The 27364-nt window shown below is 34.2% G+C and overlaps 1 protein-coding gene across 6 annotated transcripts in view; it reads right to left on the reverse strand.

Annotated features, from left to right (window-relative positions):
* Positions 1-27364, reverse strand: part of PCDH7 (protocadherin 7) — a 409263-nt gene that overhangs the window by 114409 nt on the left and 267490 nt on the right. The window contains exon 3 of one of the 6 annotated variants that reach the window (XM_049708854.1): positions 7019-8088. The exons of the other annotated variants lie outside the window; for them this stretch is intronic. Coding sequence (XP_049564811.1) covers positions 8075-8088 — 14 coding nt within the window. The 3' untranslated portion in view covers positions 7019-8074. Of the gene's footprint in view, positions 1-7018; positions 8089-27364 lie in introns of those variants that run through there. 6 annotated transcript variants of the gene reach the window in all.

Raw genomic sequence — 27364 nt, forward strand, 5'->3', positions numbered from 1 at the left:
TTCCTTAAACTGTGAAGATGACATTTACCAAAAAGGAAAGAACATTCAAGAAGCTTCTAGGGGGGAGATTTGATAACCGACTTAAAAGTCAGAGTTTGAAGAGGGAGAAATTGATCAGGATGAGGGCAATTAGGGCAAGATAGGGTTGAGTTGGACTTTTGCTTAATGGGATAAGTCAAGAAAGGTTCCAACATAAAATATTGTAAAAAGCAATGGAAAAGCTAACAACTCAAGGTTGAATATGAAAGAAGAGTTGCGAGCTTTAGGAAGCAGAGGAAGTGGGAACACAGGATTGGACGGAAAGCTTGTAAAACTGGGTGAAAATTATTTCCTGCGATTATTAAATTGCCTATGTAAGTAAGCAACTATGTCTAAATCAAAAGAATTGTAGAAAATTTATTTTAATACCTCGAATTGAGTTTCTGAAGCCAATGTAGATTCCAGTTCTATAATATGATGGAATTGCTTCTAGAGGCAAATTGTACAGTAAAAATAAACCTCTCTGATGCTTCTTCTCACCCCATATCCATTTTTGCTAATTTCTTTTTTTTTTAAATAAAATATGCTGAAACACCACTTTTATCCTATGAGTAAGAGATTCCTATTCTTAGTACTTTTCTTCCTCAGCAACGTTGGAAAAGACATAATTTCAAACAATATTTTCTAGCTCTCTTAGGTTGCTGCACATAATCTGATAGATTAAGTGGTGCATGTTGGTGTAAGTTACCATCTGCGAGGCCCACGGCTGAGGCTCATAGAAACACATTTCTATTGGCTTTACACAGTATTAAAAAAATAAAGAGTGGACTAACGAAACTTAAATGTCATTCTTATTTTGCATTTTATGTTTATACTTTGTATTTTGGGGAAACTGTCTTCTGAAAAAAAACATATAATATTACTTTAAAATGACTCATTCTATAAACATATTCTGAATGCCTGCCAACACATTGGGCATTGAGTTAACCTCTCTACCTATTCCAAAGTAACCTTCAATGGAAGACAAAAGAGGAATTACAAAAGAAAGTAATAAACACTATTATGAAAATAAATACCAAGAAAAACTCCAACACAGTCTTGAAGATAGGAAACAGCCATTACATAAAATCTATTTGTGATTTATTACTGTCCATTAAATAGATTCTAAGGTAAAACATCATTTTATGGCAAAATTCAGATCTTTCAACCTCATGAAAAGTGGATCATTTTAACATTTGAATTTTAGTTTTAAAATAATTTATTTTGCATTTACATTATGTGTAAAGATCAGATGTTCAAATTTATATGTATTATTTCCTAAACCCAATCATATTTGTGTGTTGATAAAAGTTATCTTGGTTTTTGAAAGGGAATACGGGTCATACGAGAATTCTTTAGATATATGATGTTACATATAATATACACATACATAATTCTATAATTAGAGGCTAAACATTTTAAGAAGGGTGTATCATCTGATAAAAAATGTCTCTGACCTTAAGAGGTTGTTTATCATAACTTGACACATACAGGTAAATATAAACAAATAATTTTACTGAAGCAGATACAGTAAAGCTTTTTAAAAAGTTAATTGAAAATGAAATAAGCAACTATACATTTTATCTTGATTCTTTCTAAGGTTGAGCAACAAAACTAGTTAGCCCTGCACAGGTATTACACACTACTTATATACAATTAAAATAATCATGAAAATGCCATGAAAATAATTAAATATATAATGGATGAAAGTCATGCCAGAATCATGAAAGACTTAAGTAAGAATTCTAGCACTTATCTGAGGAAACAATCTCTTATCTTTTGTAAATAAGTTTGGAGAAAACTGGAACATAATAAGAACATTTTTCCAAGGAGTTCTTTGACTGTTTCCAAATGCTCTGTTAATTTCTTACACTAAGAAGGGGAGAAATATTTGAAAAGAAAGACGCCTATTGAATATTTGAAATAATATTGTTTAAATAATGAGAGATATTTTCTACATTCTATTAATATTATGTCAGATGTGAAATATTTTTATTAGGTGGTATCAGGAAGGTGAATTAAGAAATTGAAATGCTTTAAATCGGCATTGAAATTTGTCGTAAACTCTCTCCAGCCTTCACTTGTTTTATACTCCTTCATACATACTATGTCTATACCTCAGACAATTGAGACCATTTAGGATTTACCAAAGGTCTCAAGACTTGCTTTTGTGAGTATTCTTCCATCTACCAGGAATGATCTTTATTCCAGGGTTTCTCAACCTGGGCACTGTTGACAATTTGGGCTGGATTATTCTTGTGGTGGACTGTCTTTTATTTTTTCCCTCCTTATTCCAATAAACATTTATATTTTCACAGTTGTACTGATGATAGATTTCTTTTGTACTCATTTTTAAACTTACTTCAGTTGCATTTTTAGCTTGAAACCTACAAAACTATAAAGTGTTATTTGCAAAATGTGAACTATATATATACCTTTTCTTAGAGGTAAAAACACATAAAGAATATGCAGGCAAAGCGGGGCCTCATCTGGGGATTACATAACAATTTAGCTCTGTGGCAGCCACTATAATATCTGGGAAAGCAGAGAAAGCAAAAAGATGAGAAAATGACCCCCAAAAAAATAACTGAATTTCCGTCTTCCCATCACTTTCTATGGATTGAGGCCAGTCCTCAGATACTTGTTAGTAGACTATGCTCATCCCACTTGGCTGAACAGGGATGAGCTGCGACCAATGGTTATAGGAACACATTCAGGTAGGTATAATTAGAGTTCTGACACAAGGCCTGAATGAATTCAACATTACACACCAGTGTATTTGTATATGCATAGAATTTATTAATTAAAACATACAAAAAACCAACTTATTTAAAATAAAATAATACAAGTAGTAGATTCTCCACGTTCTACATCCTAAAATTGCTGCAATTTTTCCATCTCCTCTTGGTTCTCTAGATTCATCTAAGAACGGTGCTAACTCTTCAGAAATGCTGGGTGTCTTAGAATTATATTTATTTAGACAAGGAAGCAGAAACCATCTTTTCAACCCCAAGCTCATGACCTTTGGATTGGTCATGTCTACCCTCTTAACTCTTTCAGATTACTTAACTCTTTATCCCTAGTTTTTGGACTCATGAACAGCTTTTTCTCTGTCATTGTCCCCTGGCAAAATTTATTCTTCTCTGAGAATTCTAATTCAAAAGATGTGGCTTCTGTCTTTCTTATTTATGCTTAGTCAGGGTTACATCTTCTCCCTACAAAAACATCTTTAGAGAACGACCTCTATTTATCAAAAATATTTTATTCATCCATCAAAAATAGATGATGAATAAACAGTAAAATGAATATGTTCTTTCCACTACACTCTTCCAGTAGCCTCTTAGCCTACTTCTCTTGTGGATCTTGTAAATTATAGGAGGTTTAGCAGCATCCTTGACCTCTACTCACTAAATGCCAGCTTCATTCCCCAAGTTGTGACAAATAAAAATGTTTCCAGACATTGCCAAATGTCTCCTGGAGGTGGGGGGAAGGGGATGCAAGTTAAAATGGCCTCCTGTTAAAAATCACTCTTTAATCTCTTCATATATACTTGATTAAATCTTAACCATCATTCTCCTCTCAGACGTAGATCAAATATAATCTTTACGTCCTCCTCATGCTACTAATCACTTGTATCATATTCAAACAACCCCATTCTTCTTTATTATAAGTATTTATGGCCAAATCTTATCTATGTCACTATGAAATCTGGTTTAATGCTGGAATCATGCATTTTCTTCCTTGGTGTCTCCAAGAGGGATTTATCCCAAGACACACCACTTATTTCCTCAGAAAGTGACAAATATTTGTTATATAACAGTCAATATTACTATCATCACCATATTCTTAGCCTCTACATCACTGTTTGCGCTATATATTTTGAAAATGTAAGCCATGATTAATATTAATCAATCTGAAGTATGATACAGGCAAGTTCTACTCCCTTTTATTGTTTAAAATTTGAGAGTTAGTCTTTGCTGTTGAATTCAGTAATGGTCTTTTTGTCTTTTCTCTCTGCAGATAAAGTTCATTTCTAAACAAATTAGCTTTTCAATTACTGCTGCTATGCCATAAGTAATTAGAACTCACTGAAACTTTCACAGTCATTTTTTTTCCATTGTTCTTTTCTAGGCAATAAGATAAAATTATGCCGATTATGATTTTTTTAAAAATATATGAATAAAAAATGTAACTTGGCTCTCAGCCTGAAGACAAATAATTCAAATAACAAACTTCAACTGTTTTTTTCTTTCCGTCTTTCTCTCTTGTTTCTTTCCAAGTCTGTGGTTAAGGCTTGTTAGTGTTTGGATAGGATTCTTAAATACAAAACTTTGTGTTATTATAGATAGTAGAGCAAATAATTATGTCTTGCTCTATTATTTGTGAGAAAGCATAACATCCTAGAACTAGATTGCCAATTAAGGCCTAAAAGGGGAGATAACAGAATGAATGAAATTTTTTCAGTAAAATGGAAAATCAATGGTCAGTTAAGTCTGAAAAAAATGAGGTGGGCTGGTAGAGTGATGCTTTTAGCCCTTTCCCTCTTGAAATTGACACAAGTGAAGGATGAGTGCTCCTGGGTTCTCTAGCTCCAGGGTGAGGCCCTAAGCAAGGCAAAGCAATTTGAGGATACAATGAAGGATGGCTGAGATGATGACAAGGCTGGGACCTACAGGACACTCAAATAAAACCAGCGATCTTGAACACCCCATCACACACATACCCAGACTTAGCTTATTCTCTCAATCATAGTCAGAGGTACTGAATTCACAGTTGGCAGCTCAGCATTGGGTTCTTCAGGGAGCTGATTCATTCATGATTAGAAAATTGGACATTTTTTCAAGACTTAGCCCCCAGTGTAATGAGTTTTCGCTTTGTTTTGTTTTATTTTAAAACTACTTTTGCATTAGTCTTTGTTTCTCTTCTTTTATGCTCATTAACTACCTAGCCACCAAGGTCTGTCTCTACTAATATATGACCCTTAGGGATCAAGTTCTTATGCTTGAACCCCAGCCTAGAGCTTAGGGCCCTGGTATTTGGTATCAGACCTTCATTATAAGCCTATCCGCCTGCCTGGGGTTTCCAGATATTGCCCAGGTTCCCCATCCCAGCATTCTACTCGCTTGTTAGATTTCTGAACCATGTCATCTGGGATATAATATGAATTAAGAGTGGTAGATCTAAGCTGCAAACCCAAATATGTCTGAATTTGAAGTTCTCTATTAATTTCCTTTCTAGAGCCAGGAGCCCAGGCTTGCTAGTGCTACACCCAGGTACTGCTATGTTTCCCTGATAGTGCTGGAGTATCATCCCCTTAAGGCCCTCAGCAATGCCTGCAGATATCATGTCTTCATGCTCTGCTTGGGATCCACCCCAAAGAATTTGCTCTAGATTCCACTGACTCCCATCTGGAGAGACCTACCCTAGACATCTGGATATCTAGGACATTTCTGACCCTGTTTTCATATTTGAGACACACAGTCTTTAGAAGAAGACCACCATTTTTACTTTACGATTAGTTAATAGTGCATTAATTAAAATAGGCAAAATATTTCTACACAAAAAAATAGACTTCCATGCTTTTAACTTGGGTAAATTTGCTGGTGATGCATTAATATGCTCTAGTAGTTTTTTTTTTTTTTTTTCTGGTCACATAAACACACCAATGATTACAGCAAAATGAATTAACAAGGCCTTCAAAATCAAAGATATATTTAGTATTTGCTGCCTTTCAGGAGGTAGAAGATAAAATTTTGTAATCATCAATGAAAATTACTGCCACCTGTACCTAATTACAACATTTCTAGAGCCTTGCTTTATTAGGTGTTCTGGGTATAGTCAACTATCAAAATAAATCAAAGCCACACAGCCACTTTGGGGTTGTTCTGACCACTGGGGTAAGTTATGTTCTGTGACATAAGGATTTTTTTTCTATTTTTTCCGTACATGTTACACTTCCCAAATCTTCAGATTATTCTACAATGAGCATTTAGTTTATTTTTGAAAGATTAACACATTTCTCAATGTTTTTCATCTCATATGTTACCCATTATGAAAACTGTAGTTTAAGTAAGGCTATAATTAAAACATCTAGTTAAATAACTCTAATATTAATCCTGAATTTTGGATAATTTTGTTTTTGTTTTTGTTTTTGTTTTTTGCGGTACACGGGCCTCTCACTGTTGTGGCCGCACAGGCTCCGGACGCGCAGGCTCAGCGGCCATGGCTCACGGGCCCAGCCGTTCCGCGGCACGTGGGATCTTCCCGGACCGGGGCATGAACCAGCATCCCCTGCATTGGCAGGCGGACTCTCAACCACTGCGCCACCAGCGAAGCCCAATTTTGGAAAATTTTGAAGTGAAATATTATTCCCTTCTGTTTTAAAGGAGATTTTCACATTTAAATAATCAAATTTGAGTGCAGTGTACTGCATGAACATCAAAACAAGAAACAAACAGGGATTTTAAAGACCATACCTAAACCCTTTCATTCTAAGAATATCCCTATGTTTATATCACTACAAGTCATCTCAACTTTTTAATATATGCTAATGTACTAAAGCCCCATTGGTGGATATTATATTTAGCTGCTCAAAGTCAGTATCATATAAAATAAATAATTTGACTTGACTCTAGAAAGTAAGAAAACTTTCTAGAGTACTTCTCATATTTTAAAAGGAAAAAAAAAATAAAACTAAAAGTTATAAAAGGCATTAAATGATCATGGCCATTAATAAGTCATCCATATATAAAAAAGAATTGCTATACCTAGAGTTCAATTGGCTAATTTAATTTCCACAGGAAATACAAGCATTTCTATAATGAAATTGAATCAAGATGATAAAATACCAATAAAAAGTAGCCAGCATTGATACAAAGCAGGTTTGCTCACATTGTAAAAGGTTGCAAACTACAATTTCAAAGGAGTCTACAAACAGAACCATGTTTCCCTTAATAATACATTTTAATAAATATATACTTACATATATATAACTATATATGACTATTGTGCATGTATAAATGGACATATATACACATACAGATATACAAATGTAAATCTAGGGCTTTTTTCCAGAATTTTGAAAAGAATAGTGTAGGATACTATATCAACAATCAAACAACCAAGGTGTTTGATCAAATGCAAAGCAGAATTTCCTTCACACAAAACATAATGCCTGTTGGTGAAAACGTTCCAAGGAAGCTCAGCTGGCAATTTAAAGAGTACTTGGGGGGATTAATTTAGCTCCTTCATCAAGACTTAGCAGAGAGGCACTAAGAGTTGGGGCTGGTAAAGATACATTTATCTTAACAGTCAGCAAAGCTTGGGCTGGGTTTCCTTATGGCAAATCACGAACATTCTGTGGGACTTTGCCAGAGGATTCTAGTGCAATAACTGCATTAGATTAACTTTGTAAAAAGCTTAGACATACTCGTTAGCTGCTTACTTTAACGTTTATTCAAAATGCCATCATCAGAAACCCTGGTGAAAAGATTGTCAAACAGATTACTTTGATTAATTAATCGAATTACCAATCAACTAAGCCATTTGGCTCTGTGACATCACTGAATGTATTTAATGTGGTAGACATTCAACATTAGGCCAAGATCTAAGAACACAGGTGTGTGTATCTGTGTGTGTGTTTTACATTTTTCCCCCAAAGGAAAACCGAATAATGCAACATATTTTTCTATGGCGAACATAAAAGGTGTTACAGATATCAGTGATGTGTAGAAACTTTTTAATTCTGTGGGATGCCAAGGTGGCAGAATGTTGTGTCCCAAAGAAAGTAAACGAGGCAGGCAGAATGGCACGTACGCTAATACATATTTGCTCACAGACACACACACTTACAGCTTTAAAGGGAATACATAAAAATTATGCTGCAGACAATGTCTTTATACAAATTTATCATAGCATCTGTCAGCTCCATAATATGTTCATAAAACTAGGAACACGTGTCTTCACAGCATGCTCATTTTGGGATGCCCACTGTTGTTATCTCAGCTTCTCTTGCTGCTAGGCTGGCTGTTGTCTTTCAGATCATAGCCTCAGGAATTCATGTTCCTTCACCTCCACATCAAAACAAGAAGTTTAAATTTAAATACATCAAAGGTACAACTTGTGGTACAAAAGGAGAGGGAAATAAAACTACTTAGAAAGAGAATTCAAATAACATTTCTAGGATTAGAGGAACTCAGGAAAAATCTCATAGATGACTGGTACAAAGGGATAAAGTCAAAGGGGATTACTGAGTTATTAATACAAGTCTAATCCTAGCAAGCATTTTGGCTATCCCAAAGTCAACGAAACCTCAATGCTGTTTGGAATTTCAGTAATGGCAGTGGAAGACATGTCACAAAACAGCGCTAGATAAATTACTTGATATCTACTAAGAATGATAATTGTATGAAATTCTAAACATATTTACTTCATAAGTGGTTGTCAAAAAATATTAGTATATTATCCGCTAAACATCATTACTTTTTTGGTCTATATGTCCTGAAAACTTCCAGCATTTTCCACAAAGATTTTAGTAAAGATGTTTTAATATTTATATTTTCAGTGGGTGCAATAAAATACATTCTGTTAAGTTCTACCTTTACAAAGACTGAACTTCCAAAACACAACATTAATTAAAATTCACTAGACTTAGAATATGTGAAATAATGGAGAAACTAGATCTTGATATACTTGGGAAGGCACAACTTAAAACATATCTGGGGCTCTATATTGTATGACTAGAGATTTTAGAGAAATTTTCTATTAAATAATAGGCAAATGGAAACATTTCTACTTTTCTTCATCTGTTAACTACCTCTGATAATTAAGAAATAAATTATCCACTTCAAAACAAATCTCATAGATTTGCTTGGTACTCAAAGAACAATACAACACTGTGAATCCTAGCTAAGTGGGTTCAAAACATTTCAGCTGAATGACAAGCAAACAAAAATTCTTCCAAATTCTTATACTCTTTGCCAGAGTTGGGATTTCTTCCAACTCTTACTAGAACTATATTAAGAAACAAGTCACTCTCCTAATGCTGTTTGTACACTAATAGCCATTTCATTTGGCTTTTCATAGCTGAAAATTAAGGACAGATGCTATGCAAGATGTTAAATGCAATGTGTCCTATATGTGAGGCAATTTCTCTGAAAATTCCATGAAATTCATGTTAACCTTTTGCTTTTCTTGGATTTCTCTTGAGAGAAAAATGGCACAGAATAGTGCGTTTCAATAAGCTGCCCCCAAAAGAACAAGATATTATCAGCGTCATTAATAGGATTAACATTTTTTAGTAAAATTATTTATTATGTAGCTTGAGTTTAATATTAGTAACTTAAGGGTTTAAAAAAGTCACAGAACGCCAAAGTACCTACTAGAATATTTAAAGTAACTATGAAATTAAGTAAAAACACACATTCTTTCTCTAAGTATTATTGCTGTAGTGTATAGTTTTAAGGACTAAATGCTTTGAGGGAAGTGAAAAATAAATGTCATAAGATGGAAAGAGTACAGACATTGCACTCAAACAGATTTAAATTCTGGTACTGACTGATATTTATTTATGTCATGATCTTGGATTATAAAATCCTCCTGAGACTCAGATTCTATATTTCTTAAATAGGAATAAAAAGAATAATGATAAGAGGTACCATTTGTGGAAGAGAGCCTAATATGTTTCAGGCACTGAACCAGGTGCTTTGTGTCATCAACTCTACTTTTTTTCAGTAATCCTATTACATAGGTATCATTATCCTAGTTTTTAACAAATGTAGAAACTGAAGCTCAGGGAGAAAAGAAAATGGAAATATAAATATCTACCTTGCAAGGTTTTTTTTTTTTTAAGATTAAAGAAAATTCTGTTTTATTCAGTGACATGTAGAGTGCCCTGGGAAAAAAAAGTACATACTCTTAAAATATTATTTTCCACAGTTCTCCACCCCACTCCACTTTTCTGGAGTATATTTTTCCTGAAACACAGAACTCTCTTCAGTCAAATGGCCATTCACCTACACTGCAGAAATTAGCATTTCAAAGTTTTAATGCTTTTTTTACTGACAAGCATCAATCCATGCTTCCACCCAAATGGACATCAAGGTCTGCAAAGCCTCTGTCTGTGCTTCTCCTAAGCCATGCCTCATTGCATTCCCTGACCTTGATTTCTATCGCATTGTCTGTCCTTCCTGGGTTGAGAACTTTCTCTCTTATATCTCTGAGCACTTTTTTTTTTATATCCAACTCCTTCTAAATCCTAAATACTATTCCTAGGAGCATTGTTATGGATTCACAAAGTCTTTCTTTGCTATACTGTAATGTAAGGCAGAGAAATCCTGTAGCATGTATTTTATACATGACCATTCTTCTGTAATTACAAATAAAAGGAAGGGAGGAAGAAAAGAAGGAGAAAATTGACCCTTACGTGAAGGCAGGGGAGCAAGGGATAGGGGAGCAAGCGAATGAGTCATTATGCCAGACCTCCTTTGTGCTTATATTGTTTTAGATTCTTACCTGCACACACACATATTATTTCAGTTACTCCTAACAATAGGCCTGCAAATTAGGAATTCTCCTCAGTTTTACTTAAGAGTTATTTTAGGTTGAGAAAAAGAAATGTCAAATTATACTGCTAATTTGTGATAAAGCTGGAATTTGATCCTGATCTGACTCTAAAACTCTGCCTGTCAATTCTCTTAGAAGAGGGAGGTTTAGATGTCAGGATAAGAATAGGGATAGTGAAGTAGATAATACGTGCAGGAGCCTCATCTGAGTTCCAGGGTCTGTTTTGATAACCTCCAGAGCATTTCAAACAATGGTCAGCTTCCACGCAAATAGCAGCTCTAGCCTGGACAACAATCAAGTCCGAATGTGGGAGCCAAAGTCTCTACTATTTCCAAACACATCATCCTTGTGAATTCATTCTCTGCTGTTGCACCTTGATCTCACCAGCCAGCCCATCACCTCCTTATATTCAGAAACATCATGCTAACATTTCCTAAGCCTTGTTCCAGTGTCCGTTGAAAATGTTTTCCAGTTTCTGTTTCTCATTTGCTTTACCTTACTAACTCAAGCCTCTTATTCTAAGCAAAGATACTTGACATCATTTTCCTGATAACTTTATTTCCATTTCCATCACGTCAAACTTACATTTTCTCTTGAATGTTTTTCCTTTATCTTCCTCATCCTTTTCCTTCTTCTTAACTCCTGACCTATTATTAGCTTCATTTTCCTTATTATCATATCTACTTTGCACTGCAGCTTATGATGCTTATATATTATTTCAGTTGCTACATGTAAGCTTTTTGAAAATCAAGGTGCAAGTTTGATTCAACACTATTTCTCTCAAGGCCTAAAGTGATAGCTTACACATAATAGTTTGTAATCAATACTCATCAAAATGGAGATACATCAAGTATTTACAAGTTACATTCCATGGAAAAACTAAGCCCAGGAATGGGGGAGAATTTAAAATTTCCACTTATCTCTCAAGATGATAAATATGATTTACAGTTTAAATATCTAGATTGAAATCACTTTAAACATCTAGGTGGTCTATCTTTGATCCAAGAATGTGTTTTTATTTAACGAACACATAAGAAGCATACAAACTATTCAGTCACACATTTACTCTTAATGTATTCTTATACTTCCCCACCATGCTTCAGAAAATGTTTTGCTTCATTACTTAAATAGATTTAATGATACAGTAAGCAAAATTATGTACAATAAAACTAAACGTTAAGAATTTTAGAGCTTATAGTGTGAATTTTCAAGTTATTACCTACTCTGCCATTAGAAATAATCAGACAGCAACTGTGCAAAATCACAAAATCTCTGCAGTGCCAAGAATAACTTTATCAGTAAAACTAGAAATTGTTTTCCACGTGGAACACATGAGATTTGTAAAAATTATTATTAATACCCAAAGGGCACCTGCATACAATCAGCTGTAAGCATAGTTTGTTGCTACAGAAAATCAAAAAGCTCATTACTATTAACTATTAAGGAGTCTTTTCACTTCATAAAAGGTCATTCAAAGGAAATGTTCTGTATTTCATATCTTTAAATGAAAATAATTCTCCTCTAAACATCAATTAGGCAAAAAAGATGTGTAAGTTTTCTAATACAAGGCACATGTATTATTTCAAAACCACTAAGGTTTCACAAAGATGAAGGGTGCTGCTTTGTTTTTATTTTGTGTTTACTTGCTAAAGAAAATAGGTAACTTTCTCAATGAAGTTTCTTCTGTGATAGAAGCTGATTATGCTCATTCAACCATTTTTTTTTCCTCTTCCATGGCTCCAGACTAGACCATACTTCCCCACCTCCCTTGAAATTAAACATAGTCATGTGACTGACTAATGTGATGTGGGGCGTAGAGATACCTGCCATTTCCAGAAACTGATCCATTTTTGAAATGGTGATGCTTCTTTTCCTTTCCTTGTCTCCTTGAGGAATTGAAAGGACTCCAAGGTCTCAGGGAAAGCTGGAACTACAGGATAGAAAGAGCCTGTGTCTCTGAATCCAGTGGAAAGTCTCCCCCAGAACATCGCCAATCAATTATTATATAAGCAAAACATTAAGGTCTATTGAGTTAAATCACTAAAATTCTGGGGTTGTTTATTACAACAATTAACCTATGCCAACCAATAAAACTTCAGAAATGCCTTTTCAAAAGTATATAGTCCTTTAATTTGATTAAGGTTTTTCCCACAGCCCATTTTGATCACAGTTGATTCCTTCAAAGAATGTCTAAAAAGGAAACAAGGAAATTAAGAGTCTGTGTCTGAGCTGTGATGGATTTAGTATATGTTAGTTATACAAATCCCTAGGGGCTGCATGAGCTCACTTGGGAAAACAATTGACAGCATCTTAATGAATTGGAGGTAAATATATCTAATTTCCTGGGCCTCTGCCAGTGGAGACCCCTTGCTCATGCCCATTTCTTGCCAAACAAAACTGGTCAATTTATATCAAGACATTTTTTTCCTTTTTCCATGCATGATTTTATCGTATAGCCTGAATAAATATGCATGAAATATTTGTTGCTCTTTACATTCCTCACAATACTTTCTGAATGGGTCATTTTATTTTGAAATGTAGCATAGAAAGATAATGTTTTCCAAAGAACACAAATATCTTCCTTGAGTTCTACCATTCGGAAGGCAAAGTAAAGAAGGGAGGGGAGAAATAAAAACAATCAATTTGGATGAGAATCTTTGCACACAATCAGTGGGTAGAAATCAATGTGAATCCTAGTCAAACACAGACTTCACAGTGGGAATATATACAGCCCTGCATTACTCAAACAAACGGTTAGTGTTACTGTGAACAACTGTAATGAGGCCTGGATTGTGTTTACATTAAAGCAGACAGAATCCTACTGTTAATTTACTAAACCAAGACTGCTGGGTGTTACAGCTTCTGCCGCATTAGAGCAAAGAATTTAGCTTCTGTATCCACACCTCTTTTGTAAACCTATCCCGGATTATTTCCCTGTCCTTTCATTGTTTTCCTTGTTCTGAAAGACAGCACTGGATGCTGGAGAGAGCTTAAGAGGTCTTACTTAACAACTACAATTATTCCCAAGCTTACTGCTGAAGTGGAGCTTGATTTGTCCATAACATGTTAAAAGCTGCTTCTCTAAACTACTCATATCAGACACACACACACACACACACACACACACACACACACACACACACACAGTCACACACCTTGAAATAAAATTCAAATGATAAAAATGCCCTATTTTTATAAAATTTGCAGTCACTGCATGAGAGAATCCTCAGTAAGAGATTCCATTAATTTTGACATGTGTTTGTATCTTCTCAGTAATGCACTGTTCATGCTGATCTTTGGTCAGTTTTTATAATGTTGAAATGGAAATGTTGATTAGAAATTAGGTTATTTTTGTTTGTATCAATGGGGCTTTGGGGATCTATTTATATAGTTTTTACGTGTAGTTACATTTCCTTTTTTTAAAAAAAAACCATTAACACAGCTGCAGTTATCTCTGATTTTATTAACAAGTTACTCCATTTCATTTGCCAAATTGTTTTTAAGATGAAAAATTGAATAAATATGATATGTGCTCACGACTGAAACACTAAATACCACCGAAAGTATTTTCAAGAGTGAAAATTACCAGAAATCCTACTGCCCAGAGAGAGCTACTATTAAAATCTAGATGAATAGCCTTCCAGAATTCCCCCTGCTGCTCCCACCTTCTTTCCTCCTTTCCTGGGGACCTCCAGCTTCTGTCCCCTATAGCACAGCACACACACACCATGTACTATCCTTCCAGGCGCTCGCCCAAGTTTCACACTTATGTAAGAGTGTGTGTGTGTGTGTGTGTGTGTGTGTGTGTGTGTGTGTGTAATAGATGCCCCCTGCATTTAACTGTGAGCTCCATGAAGGCAGGAACTCTGTCTTTTTTTTAATCCCCTGGCATGGAACATATGGCTTCATACAAAGTAGAATTCAATAAATATTTTGGCTGACTAAATGAATAAAATGAGATCCTACTTTTTTAATTGTTTAAAACCTCTTCTTCTGTCAATAAATACAACTGTAGCAAATTTTAAGATTAGATATTTCATGTTATGGGTAAAATTTCTTTAACAATGATCTTATGAAGGCATTATCTCTCTTTTGTTCAATTATCCACAGCAGTGTAGTAGATACCATTGTAGTAGATACATTTGAGTACTTAGCTCCTTCTTGGGATAAATGACTCAAGCTGGAATGTTGGGGCATTAATCATACATACTTACCTGTAATACACATTTTTGAATTATCTCACTAAATGTTGTACAGATTTATATATTCTCACTAAGCATAAATTAACGTGTCAATTTCTCTTCAGTTTTGTCTTAACTGAGTACTAGACCTATATTTTCATCTCTGTAAGTTATGTAGGATAAAAATCTACACTAGAGATATTCAGCTATTTCCTTATAACTTTTAGTCATTTGTGATGTACTCTTTTAAACATGGATTTTAGCTTCAAAATATATCCTAATCTTTTTATGAACTGGGTAGGGGATATAAAAATCATGGAGAAACAAGTTGCAAAAACAAATAGCTAAGGAAAGAATTACCTCAATGTGTGTCAGGTGCTATATAGGAGATGCTGTAAGTTCTCAGTAGATTTAGAACCTTCATGTAAGGGTCCCAGGTGATTGCAGATTTTGGCTCAAATTTCTAATTCTACCAAAGTATACCTAATTTACAAAACTTCTAGCTCAAATCTCATAGGAATGCAGAATACAATGGGCAGAGCTTCAAGGCTTTGCTTGTATTTGTGAGATGGTAAACGACTAAAGGAAAGAAAAGGCTAGATATCATACTTCTGTCCTGAATTAAAAACTGCTAGGATAGTGTCATTATATGGAGGAAGGTACATGACAGTGAAGATGCAGTTGAAGGATAGTGAGGAAAACAGTGGTATAAGGGAGAAAACATGTTGAATAGGATCAGGAATGTTTTCTTCGACGAACTTAGTTCACTTACACTTGCAATACAACTATAATTTGGTCTAGGTTCAGTGACCTTTGTTTTCCAATCAGATTTTTTTTTCACAAAGTACAGTGGTGAATATTTTCCTTTTATTGATTCAGCTAAACTAAAAATAAAACTGAGATAACTGATGATATAGGAAGAAACTCAAGTCAGGCTAAATATATCAGAATTTTGCAGAAGAAAATTTTCATTATCCTGTCAATCATCACATGCTGATAATCTTCTTAGCCAGCCTTTTCACCAAGTTAATTAAGATTTCCAAATTTTCATAAATGCCAAAGGTTAAAAAATAAAGTTTCATGCTTTGATGTTATAAGTCTGGGAATTATTAAAACTGTCTAATTTCTAAGTAAAACAAGGTTGAAACTGGCCTTAAGTTACTCAGGTAAATGGATAGTTTTATTGCTGTAATATTATTGGGTAGAAACTTTATTGTATTTATTCGAGGTAAGAAATAAAAGTCTCTTGTGTTAGTAATTACACTTTGTACTGCCATCATTGCAAGTCTTATATATTGTTCAACATTTTACCTATATTCAAGGATGGAATCAATGTATCCTCAACTCTAGGAGAGTTCCTTATTTGTTCCCACTTTCAAGTAAGCAATATTTTAATTTTCTCCTCTCTTTATTGCTGTCACTACAGTGACTAATCAAATAGACCACACTGCTTTAACTGTATAACTGTTGTTGTTTGATGGTGGTGGTAGCGGTGGTGGTGATGGTGGTGGTGGTGGTGGTGATGTGTGTGTGTAGTACTGAACTTTAATTAATACATTTACATAAACTTTATGTGTGTGTATGTATGTATGTAGGGTGTCTGCTGAGATGCATTACATAGGCATCCTTCACCATTTCTAATTGAGTCTATCCATCTGTCTACCTATGTATGTACATATACATATATACATACGTGCACTATGTGTGTATATAGTACATGTATGTGTTAAATGAATCTTTATACCATAAATTTCAGAATAGCAAAGATGACCTACTTAATTTCTTGTATCTTCATTCAATTAATAAGTGAATCTGAGTGCCCATTATGTAGTACGTGCTAAGAACTGTTTATATGTCCTCATATATGTGGGACCTGCTATATATGAATGAGTACAGCTAACAAAGTCCTTGCCCCCATTGAGCTTAAATTATAGCCCTTATAATTCTACAAACAGAATGCATTTAAGTTATTTAAAAAAATAACTATCACTTAACTCAATTTTTCATTAGTCATATAAATTATCTCTCATGTCAAATATAGTCCAAAAGATAGAATTAAAGTTGCATTTTGGAAACTAGCAGGATCCAGACTACACCTAGAAGGAGAAGGTAAACAAAGATGGCTTTTACAGTCTGTTCAGCAACTAGGCCTGCTCTCTCACACCACACGTCCACACTTCTAAACACTTCTATCTAAATGAACTCTCACATTAATTAAGTAAAACTATTAGCCATACACTGTCTATAAGGCCTCAATACTGTAAACAAAAGGAATACACAACTTACACACACACAAACACAAATACACACACACACATACAGCTTTACCCACACACTATGAAGCAACACTTATACTCAACTATTTGCCTTGAGAAACTGTATTGGAATAGTTCATTTGAGAGTTTCTTCAGCTAAATTATCCTATGTATAGTTTTCAGTTTTTAAAAAAATAATTTTATGCAAACAGACCACAAAATAATAATTTCCTTAACAAATCCTCCACATCGTACTATAACACTATTCATGATAGCTGCCTACTTCCCCTACCAAAGCCACTGCATTGCATGGATCCAGTGGCACTATTCCTGTTGTAGTTCATGTAAATGGTGCCCCTGGGGTTGTTCAGTGCACAACCCATAGCTGAGCCATAGGTTTAAATGATGACCCTTTCTCCTCTCCTGGCTAATAAAACCAATAATGGTGTTTTGTCAGCAAAATCTGTCTTTTCAGTTATTTGCTTTGCAAGCTCCTATAGTAAATCATATGCTTGTAAAAATACCAGGAGTCAACTTTCAGAAAGAATTATTTAAAAAAAAACTCAAAGAATGTTTCAAACCTGTTTCTTACTCAAAACACTTTCTCTTTAAAGTGGTTTTAAAGACCCATATCACCCTCGTAATCTAATATTCATGAATGTGTAGATTTTGCATTACCAATTATAGATACACAAAGTATATATTTTCATTGGGTCATCTGGGAATTTAAACATGTTTTGCACATTAACTAGAAACTGTAAAAATAACCTGAACATCAGCCTTTAATAGGTGTTACTTTAATATTCTTGGACATTTAGAAACCAATTACATATGGCAGGTGGAATGCTGGCCTTGAGTAGTTTAATTGCATAAAATATAATGGATTATATTACACCCACCATTCCAGGCCCACCCTTTTTTGTTGCCAGAAGCTATGTATCTTGGTAACTGTAACCACATCACAAAATTAATCTGTGAAAATTAATGAATGCACATATGAATATAATTAATAGATTTGATTCTAAAATAAGTTTGTTAGATTTTGACATTTTATGTATTAACTGAAGTCTGTTCTTACACATGTGATCTATACTTCAATTAACTATTTCTAAAGATCCTCCTATAGATGAGGCATTATACTAGGGTGTAGGCAGTTTGAGAAGGGTAAAGATAAAACTAATGCTGTCACTACCTTTAAGAATTTATAATATAGGATGGGGGACTAGTTTTATTAAAGACCCACATACTGATAGTTTTACTCTACTAGAAAAGAATGCATTAAGTGATATAATGCAAGCATGAATAAAGACTTATATGTGAGTTGAGAGATTCTGGGCAGTGTGAGATTTTAGAAGAATTAATGGAAGAGGTGGAATTAATGGATGCACAAGGATTTTCTATGTCATGCTTGAAAAATATGTTATCATATACATATTTGCAAGGCAATTCTTGACTGATAGAGACCAAGTATTGCATGGTTTATGTTACTTGTTTCCATTGGATAGACATATCACTTATGTCAATAATCTATAAAACACACTGGAAATAACCGCCTGGGTATTCACAGTACATCTTTGTAAGGTTGTATTATACAATTATCATGGACTTGGCATTTTATCATAAAGTGCTGACTTGAAACCATAATAGCCAATTATAATTGTGTGCACAATAAAGCAACTGGTAGTTTGCTGAGTTTATGCATTCTGATTTTCTGACAGAAAAAGACAGGGCATGAAGTGGAGCTGTTGCCCTTATGAAAAAGAATAGGTATGAAAACTAAAAGAACGTTCTCATTGCACATCTGGAGAGTTCAGCCATCAATGTATATTCAGGTACAGATATGGTGCCATGGCAAAATATATCTTCATTGACAAGGCACTTGGTCAAATTTTAAAATATACATTTATTTTATTCATTCATTCAATAAATATTGTCTTCCATAGGCCATGCAAGACAATCTCTCTCCTCACATTAGCTTACATTCAGTAGTAGGACACACATAAGAAACAAAATAAACAAGTACTTATGAGGCAGTGATAAATCCTGTGTAGGAAATTAGTGTGACAAGACAGAAAATGAACAGGGGGGCCAGAGAGGCTTCTTTAAAGTGACATTTACCTGCAAACTAAATGATATCCCAATCCTGTCTAACAGGTAATTTTCCTGTGATATCATTTAAGGAAAGTGTATTACTACCTTTTAAAGGAATTTGTTATATATCTCAAGTTTTTTGATCTGTGCATCATTGGGAAGTGACAAAAAATGTATTCTTACTTAATATTTTGGCCATAACAATTTAGTTAACATAAAATTAATGTAGAACTACAAAAGAAATGTGTGATTCTTCAACTAGCTTATGTGTTATTATATTTTCCTTTCCTTTCCCTTCTTTTCCCATCAGTCAGTCATCTCAACTCCTCTCCTCCCCTCTACTCTTTATTTCTCTTCTTTTGCCTTGTTGTGTATTCTTTTTTTCTTTTTCCTTTTTTTCTGTCTAAAATCTCACTAGGTGTAACACAGGCTGATTATAATAGATTAGCTATAGAAACAAATAATTCCAAAATACACTGGTATAATAAGCCTTTTTTGAGAAGGGTCCATATTTCAATAGACATTTGACATACTGAATAAAAAAGCAATTTGATGCATTTTCTTATAGGAACACAGTTCTTTAATACCTTCTTATAAAATGGCTTAATGCATTTTTATCTTCCTATTTGATTTCTTTGATGAATAATCTATCAATACATTCTACATCTGCTACAAAACTGTGACCTTATGGTTGCCCATGTCAGTGGAACTTATTGTCTGCTATTTGCCTTGACTTATTTTGACCACAATGATTAAAAGAGAGATATAAGAACCCACAAAATGATAATGGGCTTGATTTTCTGTGTAGATCCAGAGAGGTAAGAAGTCATCTATTTAGATGAGAAAAAATATATTTCAACATATTTATCAGAAGAGAAGGAGATTGGCATTTATTATCTATCATGTTCATATAATATGTTTGTTTCCAAACTGCTCTAAAGGTTGGAATTATCATCCTAATCTTTTTACTTATTTAAATACAGATAAGAAAAATAAGGCTCAAATTCCTTTTGCCAGTTTTCCTTATTACTTCCTGTATGTGCAGGGCTGATTAAACATTCGCCTAGATGTCTTTTTTTTGAAACTATTACATCTATTTAAAGCATGTGACAAGAGTTGAAAACTAGAAAAGTTATTATATGGCCAAATGTTCTTTCAGAATGCTTAAGAATATTGCTTTTACACTAGGCAAAATACAAATATATTTTTAATATAAAAGCACAAGCTCTGAGTTAGAGTACTTCTAAAAATGTAATTTTGATTTCTAACTCATAGTGTCAAACAGTAGAGATAATCAGATCAAGCTAAAGTTGATTCTTATTAATGTTCTTCATCTAACCTGACATTTTCCAATTTATTTGGGCCTGCTGTTATCATTAAGTAAAATGTTGCTTAAAATTACCTATTTTAACATTAAAAAATAAAAAAGGTAAAGATTTACAAAAGCACAAAACAAGCAAACAAATTAAAAATTCCATTAGGCCTAGACAAAAGAGGGTTTGCACAAGTATGTTCTTTACATTTAAACCTTTGATTTCCCTTAAGTTTCTAATTTTTAATACAGCCCAGCAGTAGAAAGGTTGGTTTGAGAAGCCAGAAAAATGCTTATATGATGCTCATTCAGGCATGAATTTCAAAACCCTCTCAGCTTTATAAATGTGAATGCGGATTGCTTTTGCTCTCAATGCATTTTTCTCAGTACAATGAGGAGGACAATATTCTGAGTTTGAGGTTTATACCACGAGGCATTTTTGAATTTTGCAGGCAAAAGAAACTGTTGGAGTCTTATGGTCCAGTAGGGAACACATTTCCGCCCTCCTTTCTACCATATAATTCAATAGGGGCAAAGCTAGTTTTATCTAAGCTCCCCAAAACATTCACCTTTGGCCCTATGTCAATAAAAAAAAAAAGTCTTACCTCCTAAGAATCGCTCTCTGGAGTTTTACTAAAAAATTCATCTTTACCCTCAGCAGTCAATGAATATCAACTATTCAGTTACGTCTTTATCATCTATAGCAATATACTTCAGGCAAAACCAAAGATGGAGTTTGTTTCAGCATAGAGAAAATCTTTATGGTTAGTTATCAGCGAAATCAGTCCAAAATTAATTTTCTGAAAATATCCCAGTACATAATTGCTATATAGACCAGGGATAGAGATGGTGAATATATGTAGACTTAGGAAAATACTTTCTGATAACAATACAATTAATTGAAAATTAATGACAAATCTCTAATTCTCAGAATATACCCAATTTAGTAATTGCAATTTTGCTCAGTTAGAAGTTGCCAGAACTTTCTACCACATGGTGGTAGTTTCAGCTGTGACTCCTGGCAGATTTTGTGCAGAAATTGTGGAGTTTCTTAATACTAACAAAAAATATACAATGTGTGTATGTATGTGTGTGCACACCTTCAATTTTCATATAAATCAGTTAGCTGCTTTCAACAAAAATAATTCTCTATGGACATTGCAAACAGCTGCTTCACTGTTTCCACTAATTGGAAAGAGGTTTTCCAACACCAAAATGTGGAAGCAGGTGGAACAAATGGACTAAAAGAAATGTTATCCTGCTAAAGTGATGTTTGACAATTGATTACTTGAGTAAAGCTAATCTGCTACTTTAAATCTACAAGGTATTAGACATTATACAATATTTCAATGTTAATATTATTTTCTATGTTAATTACACAGAACCAATATTATAGAAAATTGGATTTGTTTTCAATGCCTCTCACTTATATGTCACTGATTTTCCAAAATATCTCTTTATTTTGATTATTAAAGAACCCAGATTGAACTGTGTCATAGGTGCAAAATGATTTGGTACATTATTTAATGGAATGTAAAGTGTGGCAGTGGTAGGTAACAGGCAAGGGACTTAGCTAAAATTACCTAACTGCAAATTTGAGAATGCAGTGGAAAGAAGAGTTGAAGTTGGAAATAGAAGAAATAAGAACTGTGTTAGCTTAAGGGAAACTTTTTCCTCAAAACTACTTTTTCAAAGGATTTCCCTTAATACAAACCTCACTGAACTGTAGAAAATAAAGAGAAAGATGGACAATCTGTGGGAGTAGGAGTTAGAATCATAAAACGTCCATTTGGTTTCAGGAAATAGGATAAAGAGGTTAAATTGGAGCTTCAAAGCATATTTTACAGCTGTTATTCCTTAACAGGAAACCCTGTAAATTAGCTAGAGAAAATCAGGAAGAGGAACACTAAAATGCATTTAAAAATTTTGTAGTACTTTTATTTTCACCATATTGCCCAGGAAATCTAGCTTGTGAAGTAAGAAAATGCATCCTGAGTGTTAAGTCATGGATTTATAAAACAAATTTGGACATGATCTGTGAAATTTGACTTTTAAAAGTAAATCATTCAAGCTCATCAAGTTAAAATCAGTCTATGTTTATAAAACATGTCATTTCCTAAGTTGACCACTTAAGTTCTGTATTCTTCTCCAAATGCTAAAATTCAATTTTTTTCCCTAAGTAATACAGTGGCAAAAAAGGAGAGGTGCAACTAAAGAATATATCTTCAAGTCCGAAAAAACCTAATAATATGAAGAAAATGTTAGCACCTCTCTGGAATTTGATTTAATTCCTTTCATAATTCATTTGACTAATGCACCTTTTCTCCTCTCCAGCTGCTGTACAGAGTGCCTACCTTCTGTCTCAATATCTCTGATCATCTGCCATCTCCCACAGGTAATTTTCTGACTGTTTCTGTTTATTGTCAAATTTTCTTGACATTCTGCCCTCCCTCCCGCCACAACTCCCACCCCATGTTGTACTGCAGTGATGAAATCATGTGCAAGAGTTGTGAGTAACAGAAAAGTTTCTTTCACAATGAGGTTTCAAGGTAATGCATGCTCAGGCAGTAAAAGAAAACAAAGCTGATTGTGTAACTCACTTTTCAGTGAAGCTTCAAGGGTAATCACTATGTGGTTGCCTTTGAGACCTGAGGTCATATACTAAAGCTATTACAAATGATTTAATAAATACATATTTAATTATTGAATCATGTTAAGTGCACTATTTAATTTCCTTACCACAGATGGCACACAATTACTAGATTTACTCAGGTTTCTCTAAGTAATTTCCATTAGCATATATTCTCTCTCTTTTTTCCCCTAAAGTTGAAAAACTCTTTAGACAATTACCCCAGAGAGTGCCCGAATATTTTAAAAAAAGAAACAAAATGATAACAGCAAAACGGACATAAAACTGTACCCTCTAGAAACTGCATCAGAACATATGAAAATACTGAATAGCATTTTTAAGCAAGTATGAAAATTAAAACTAAATTTAATTTCTTATATTTTATACTAAAATTTCATAATATATTATTTTATACTGTGATCATCTTTGCAATACAGACAATTGACAAGCCTGCTTCTGTGCCAGATTTTCAGGAGGTAAATGAAGGAAGAGAGGAATTAGGAGAATTCTCCAAAATAACAATTAGCCATTCCATGTTGTTGACTAACATCACATACTGCTTGTATTGTATATGCACTAAGTGTCAGGCGGTCTACTTTATAAGCACCAGCAATTTTATTCTCCACAAAAACCTGTGAGAGTGTTACAATTATTATCTCCATCTTACAGATGGGAAAATGAGACACAGAGGGATTAAGTAGTTTTCCAAGTTGTTCAGCTTGTAACGTAGGAGAGAGATTTGGTCCAAGAAGTCAGACTCTACTTTCTTTGCTGTAACTCTGTGCTATACCAGTACCCCACCTCTAAGCTGGTATTTCATATTTCCTTAGCTAATTTCCTGGTAGCTTTCCCCTAGATGATTAGTAGGGCCTATTGATTATATCTTCCTTTTAAAAAAAATCTACAAACAGGGCTTCCCTGGTGGCGCAGTGGTTGAGAGTCCGCCTGCCGAGGCAGGGGACACGGGTTCGCGCCCCGGTCCGGGAAGATCCCACATGCCGCGGAGCGGCTGGGCGCGTGAGCCATGGCCGCTGAGCCTGCGCGTCCGGAGCCTGTGCTCCGCAACGGGAGAGGCCACAACGGTGAGAGGCCCGCGTACCGCCAAAAAAAAAAAAAAAAAAAGATAGCTATATGTAATAGGACATTTTCTATCAATTATATAAGGTTGAGTTAGATTCACATTGTACATGAATGTAACTGACACTTTTCTTACATCTATTTGGATTCAATCTGAATTAACAAAATATTAATCTAAGACTGTGCCTAAATTACACGTCTCCCTTTGGAGCCTCAGCTAATATTGGTTCAATTGCAATAGCTCCCTTTAACCATGGTCTTCTATAAATTCCTACCCTCATCATCGATTTTGGTTTTGTCTTTCTAAAATTAGGTTAATCATTTTCAGTTCTGTTGAATTTGTCCTTTAAAAACTTTTGTTAATAGCCTCAAATCCTTTCTGAAAATGGGAAATAAATATATGAATATATGGAAGTGAAATCTGTTACTTTTAAACTTTATAGGAGCCTATTAGTGTATTAATTTTAATCCTGAAATGTACAATTGATCCTTTTCTAACTAATGATGATATTTAATTTAATGACTCTAAAAACATGGCTAGCCCCTAATAATAATAGCCAGCATTTATTAAGCCCTTTGTTTGTGCCAGATACTGATTTAAATATTTTACGTATATTATCTCATTTAGTACTCATGACAACTATTTGAGATAAGTATGATTAACATCCCCATTTTTGCAGATGAAGAATGAAGCTCAACAAGAACTTGACCAAGGTCACACTGCTAGTAAATGAACCTGGACTGAAACACAGGAAGTTAGAGTCTAACCATTGTAAAATGGTTAGAGTCCTTCATCTGATTTTCAACAAAATTATGTTAACAATACAGTGAGGAAAATCTTATATCTTTGAAATCATATTATGCTGATAACCTAACAGAATATGTTAATAGGCAGAAAGTCCTTGTAAGTCATTGCTTCCGTAATTTAACTTTTTTCATATATGGAACCTATTTTGAACTTGGTTTTTCCCTTTCAAAGTTGATCCCTTTGTGAAGAAAGGCTGGTGATACAATAGGGAAGGAAGCTTCCTCATAGGGGCAAACAGATATCAACTTCCTAGCAGAAGTGGCTCTGCCCCTGGCACCTCCATTCATGTGTATTTCCTTCTTTCCATATCACTTTCAGTGTTAAACTCTGTGACTGGGGAGAGGCTCACAGCAAATAAATGCAAAGGACTGTGGCTCCCAGCTTCCCCAAACTTCCTGTTAAAAATACTTTAAGCAACACTTAGCTCCTCTTTAAGAAAAAAAAAGGAAAAGGAAACTTCAATAACAGATAAAAAAATTAGCACCTGCAGAGCAATTTTACCAAGTTCTTTTACAAGATAAACCATTTGAAATTCAAGAAACCCTACAAGCTGTAAACCAAATGTGATTAATCTCACACTTTTGAAAGGAAAAGTTAAACTTGGAAATTTGACTTGCCCAATTTTCACAGATATACTGTTTCATACAGTGAAGTCACCAATGAAGATTTTGGAAATGTTTGTTTTGTTTTGCTTTTTTGCGTTTCACTTTGACCCCTCCTTACATTGTCATCCTATGTGCTCTGAAAACAGATATCTGGTTTTCAGTGTTTTTCCAGCTATTTAACTGTGTTATCAAATTAATTAATCACTCTGTTTTTTCATCCTTAAAATGGGAATAATATAGTTCTGACAAGATTACTGAAAATATTGAGATAAGAGAAAGTATGTCACACAGTGCTTGGTATATAGTAAATGTTCAATAAATATTGGATATTATCAATACTTTTATTATTCTTATGCAGCATTCTCACTCCTTATTTTAGTATTGCCTATATTTCATAGTTTAGTAAATAAAGGATATTCTGCTTTGCATTGGGAATTTGTTATAGCATGCATGTATGTATTCTTCCTGCAATCATTTTTAAGGCCAGGTCTCTGTCCCATATTTACTTCTCTCTCTCTCTCTCTCTCTCTCTCTTTCTCTCTCTCTCAGATACATAACTTAGTATAATGCAGCATATAGGTTATAACTATCAATTACATATGGAATGAAATTAAATGTGTCTCTCCAATGTGCCAGTTTTTTATAAATGGGAAAGATTTTCCCCAACCACTAGGTAACGAGAAATGTGGTCCCAATAGCTGTGAAGTAAATCTCTAAGGCCAAAAAGGAAGCTCATCTCCTTCAAAACCTTAGTAGGATTTGTATTCACCCTTCTGGGATTCAAATGAGTTTGAGGAAAATGGCTTTATTTTGCCTATACAACCCAATAGGCTGGTGCTGGATCTGTGCAAAAGGAAAGAAAACTTATTTCATTTAATGTTACTTAAAATGAAGAACGTGTTTAATACAGTTCATGAGCAATGAGAAAATGAAGGTTAGAACCAAAAGCAGACAGTTGCAATTTCTAAAGAAAAAAATTTTTAGCGTATTTTTTGTGGTGAAATGTTTACAGTGTAGAAGCTCTTACAGAAAAAATTTCTCGGTGGGTAAGATACTACTACTACTTAAGATTCACTTGTACATATTCATTGTCCTTTATGTAAAATCTTTCAGCTGGAAAGTCTGCAAAAAAGAAAGAAACTAAAATAAACACGTTTAAATGAAAGTGTTCTTCTGGCAGGGAGCTTAAGAGGTGATCAAGAGGCTTAAAGCACGTAAACACTTGGTAACTATTTTAAAAGAAATTTTAAACAAGCATGATTTAGTTTTTCCAAACCAACTGTGCCTTTTTAAAAAGCTGCATGTGAATGAATAACGTGAAAACAGCAATTTTTCTTAAAGGGATGCATTTATCTACAGAAGTGTTATGATTTAAGATAAAGTCATCGACACAGAGCTAAAGTTTAGACTAATTAAAATATATAAATTACTTTTCTTCTGACCTCAAGGAGAGAGGCACAGGCTGGCAACAGCACAAGCCGTGCTCTCAGCAGGAGAATTATGATTATAAATGGAACAGAGCTTCAGATATTACAGGAATGCACATGTCAAAATATTTGGGGCTATAACTATAGACAGAATCAATATAACAGGCACAAGCAGCATTCTCCCCCTTGATTTTTCTATTAAGTTGAGCTGAAAATACCTCAAAGAATAATTATTTCATGCCAAAATTGCAGTAAAGTCTGCATTAATCAGTAAAGCATAATTTTATTTAAAGAAACATTCTACTTTAGTGACATCTGTTACTGGCTTATAGTGTATTTTTTAGTTTTCTTGGATTATATCTCTATTCCTGTTCAAATCATGGATCAGAAACTAATTT

Source organism: Orcinus orca, chromosome 4 (assembly GCF_937001465.1).
Source record: "Orcinus orca chromosome 4, mOrcOrc1.1, whole genome shotgun sequence".
Classification (NCBI taxonomy): Eukaryota; Metazoa; Chordata; class Mammalia; order Artiodactyla; family Delphinidae; genus Orcinus; species Orcinus orca.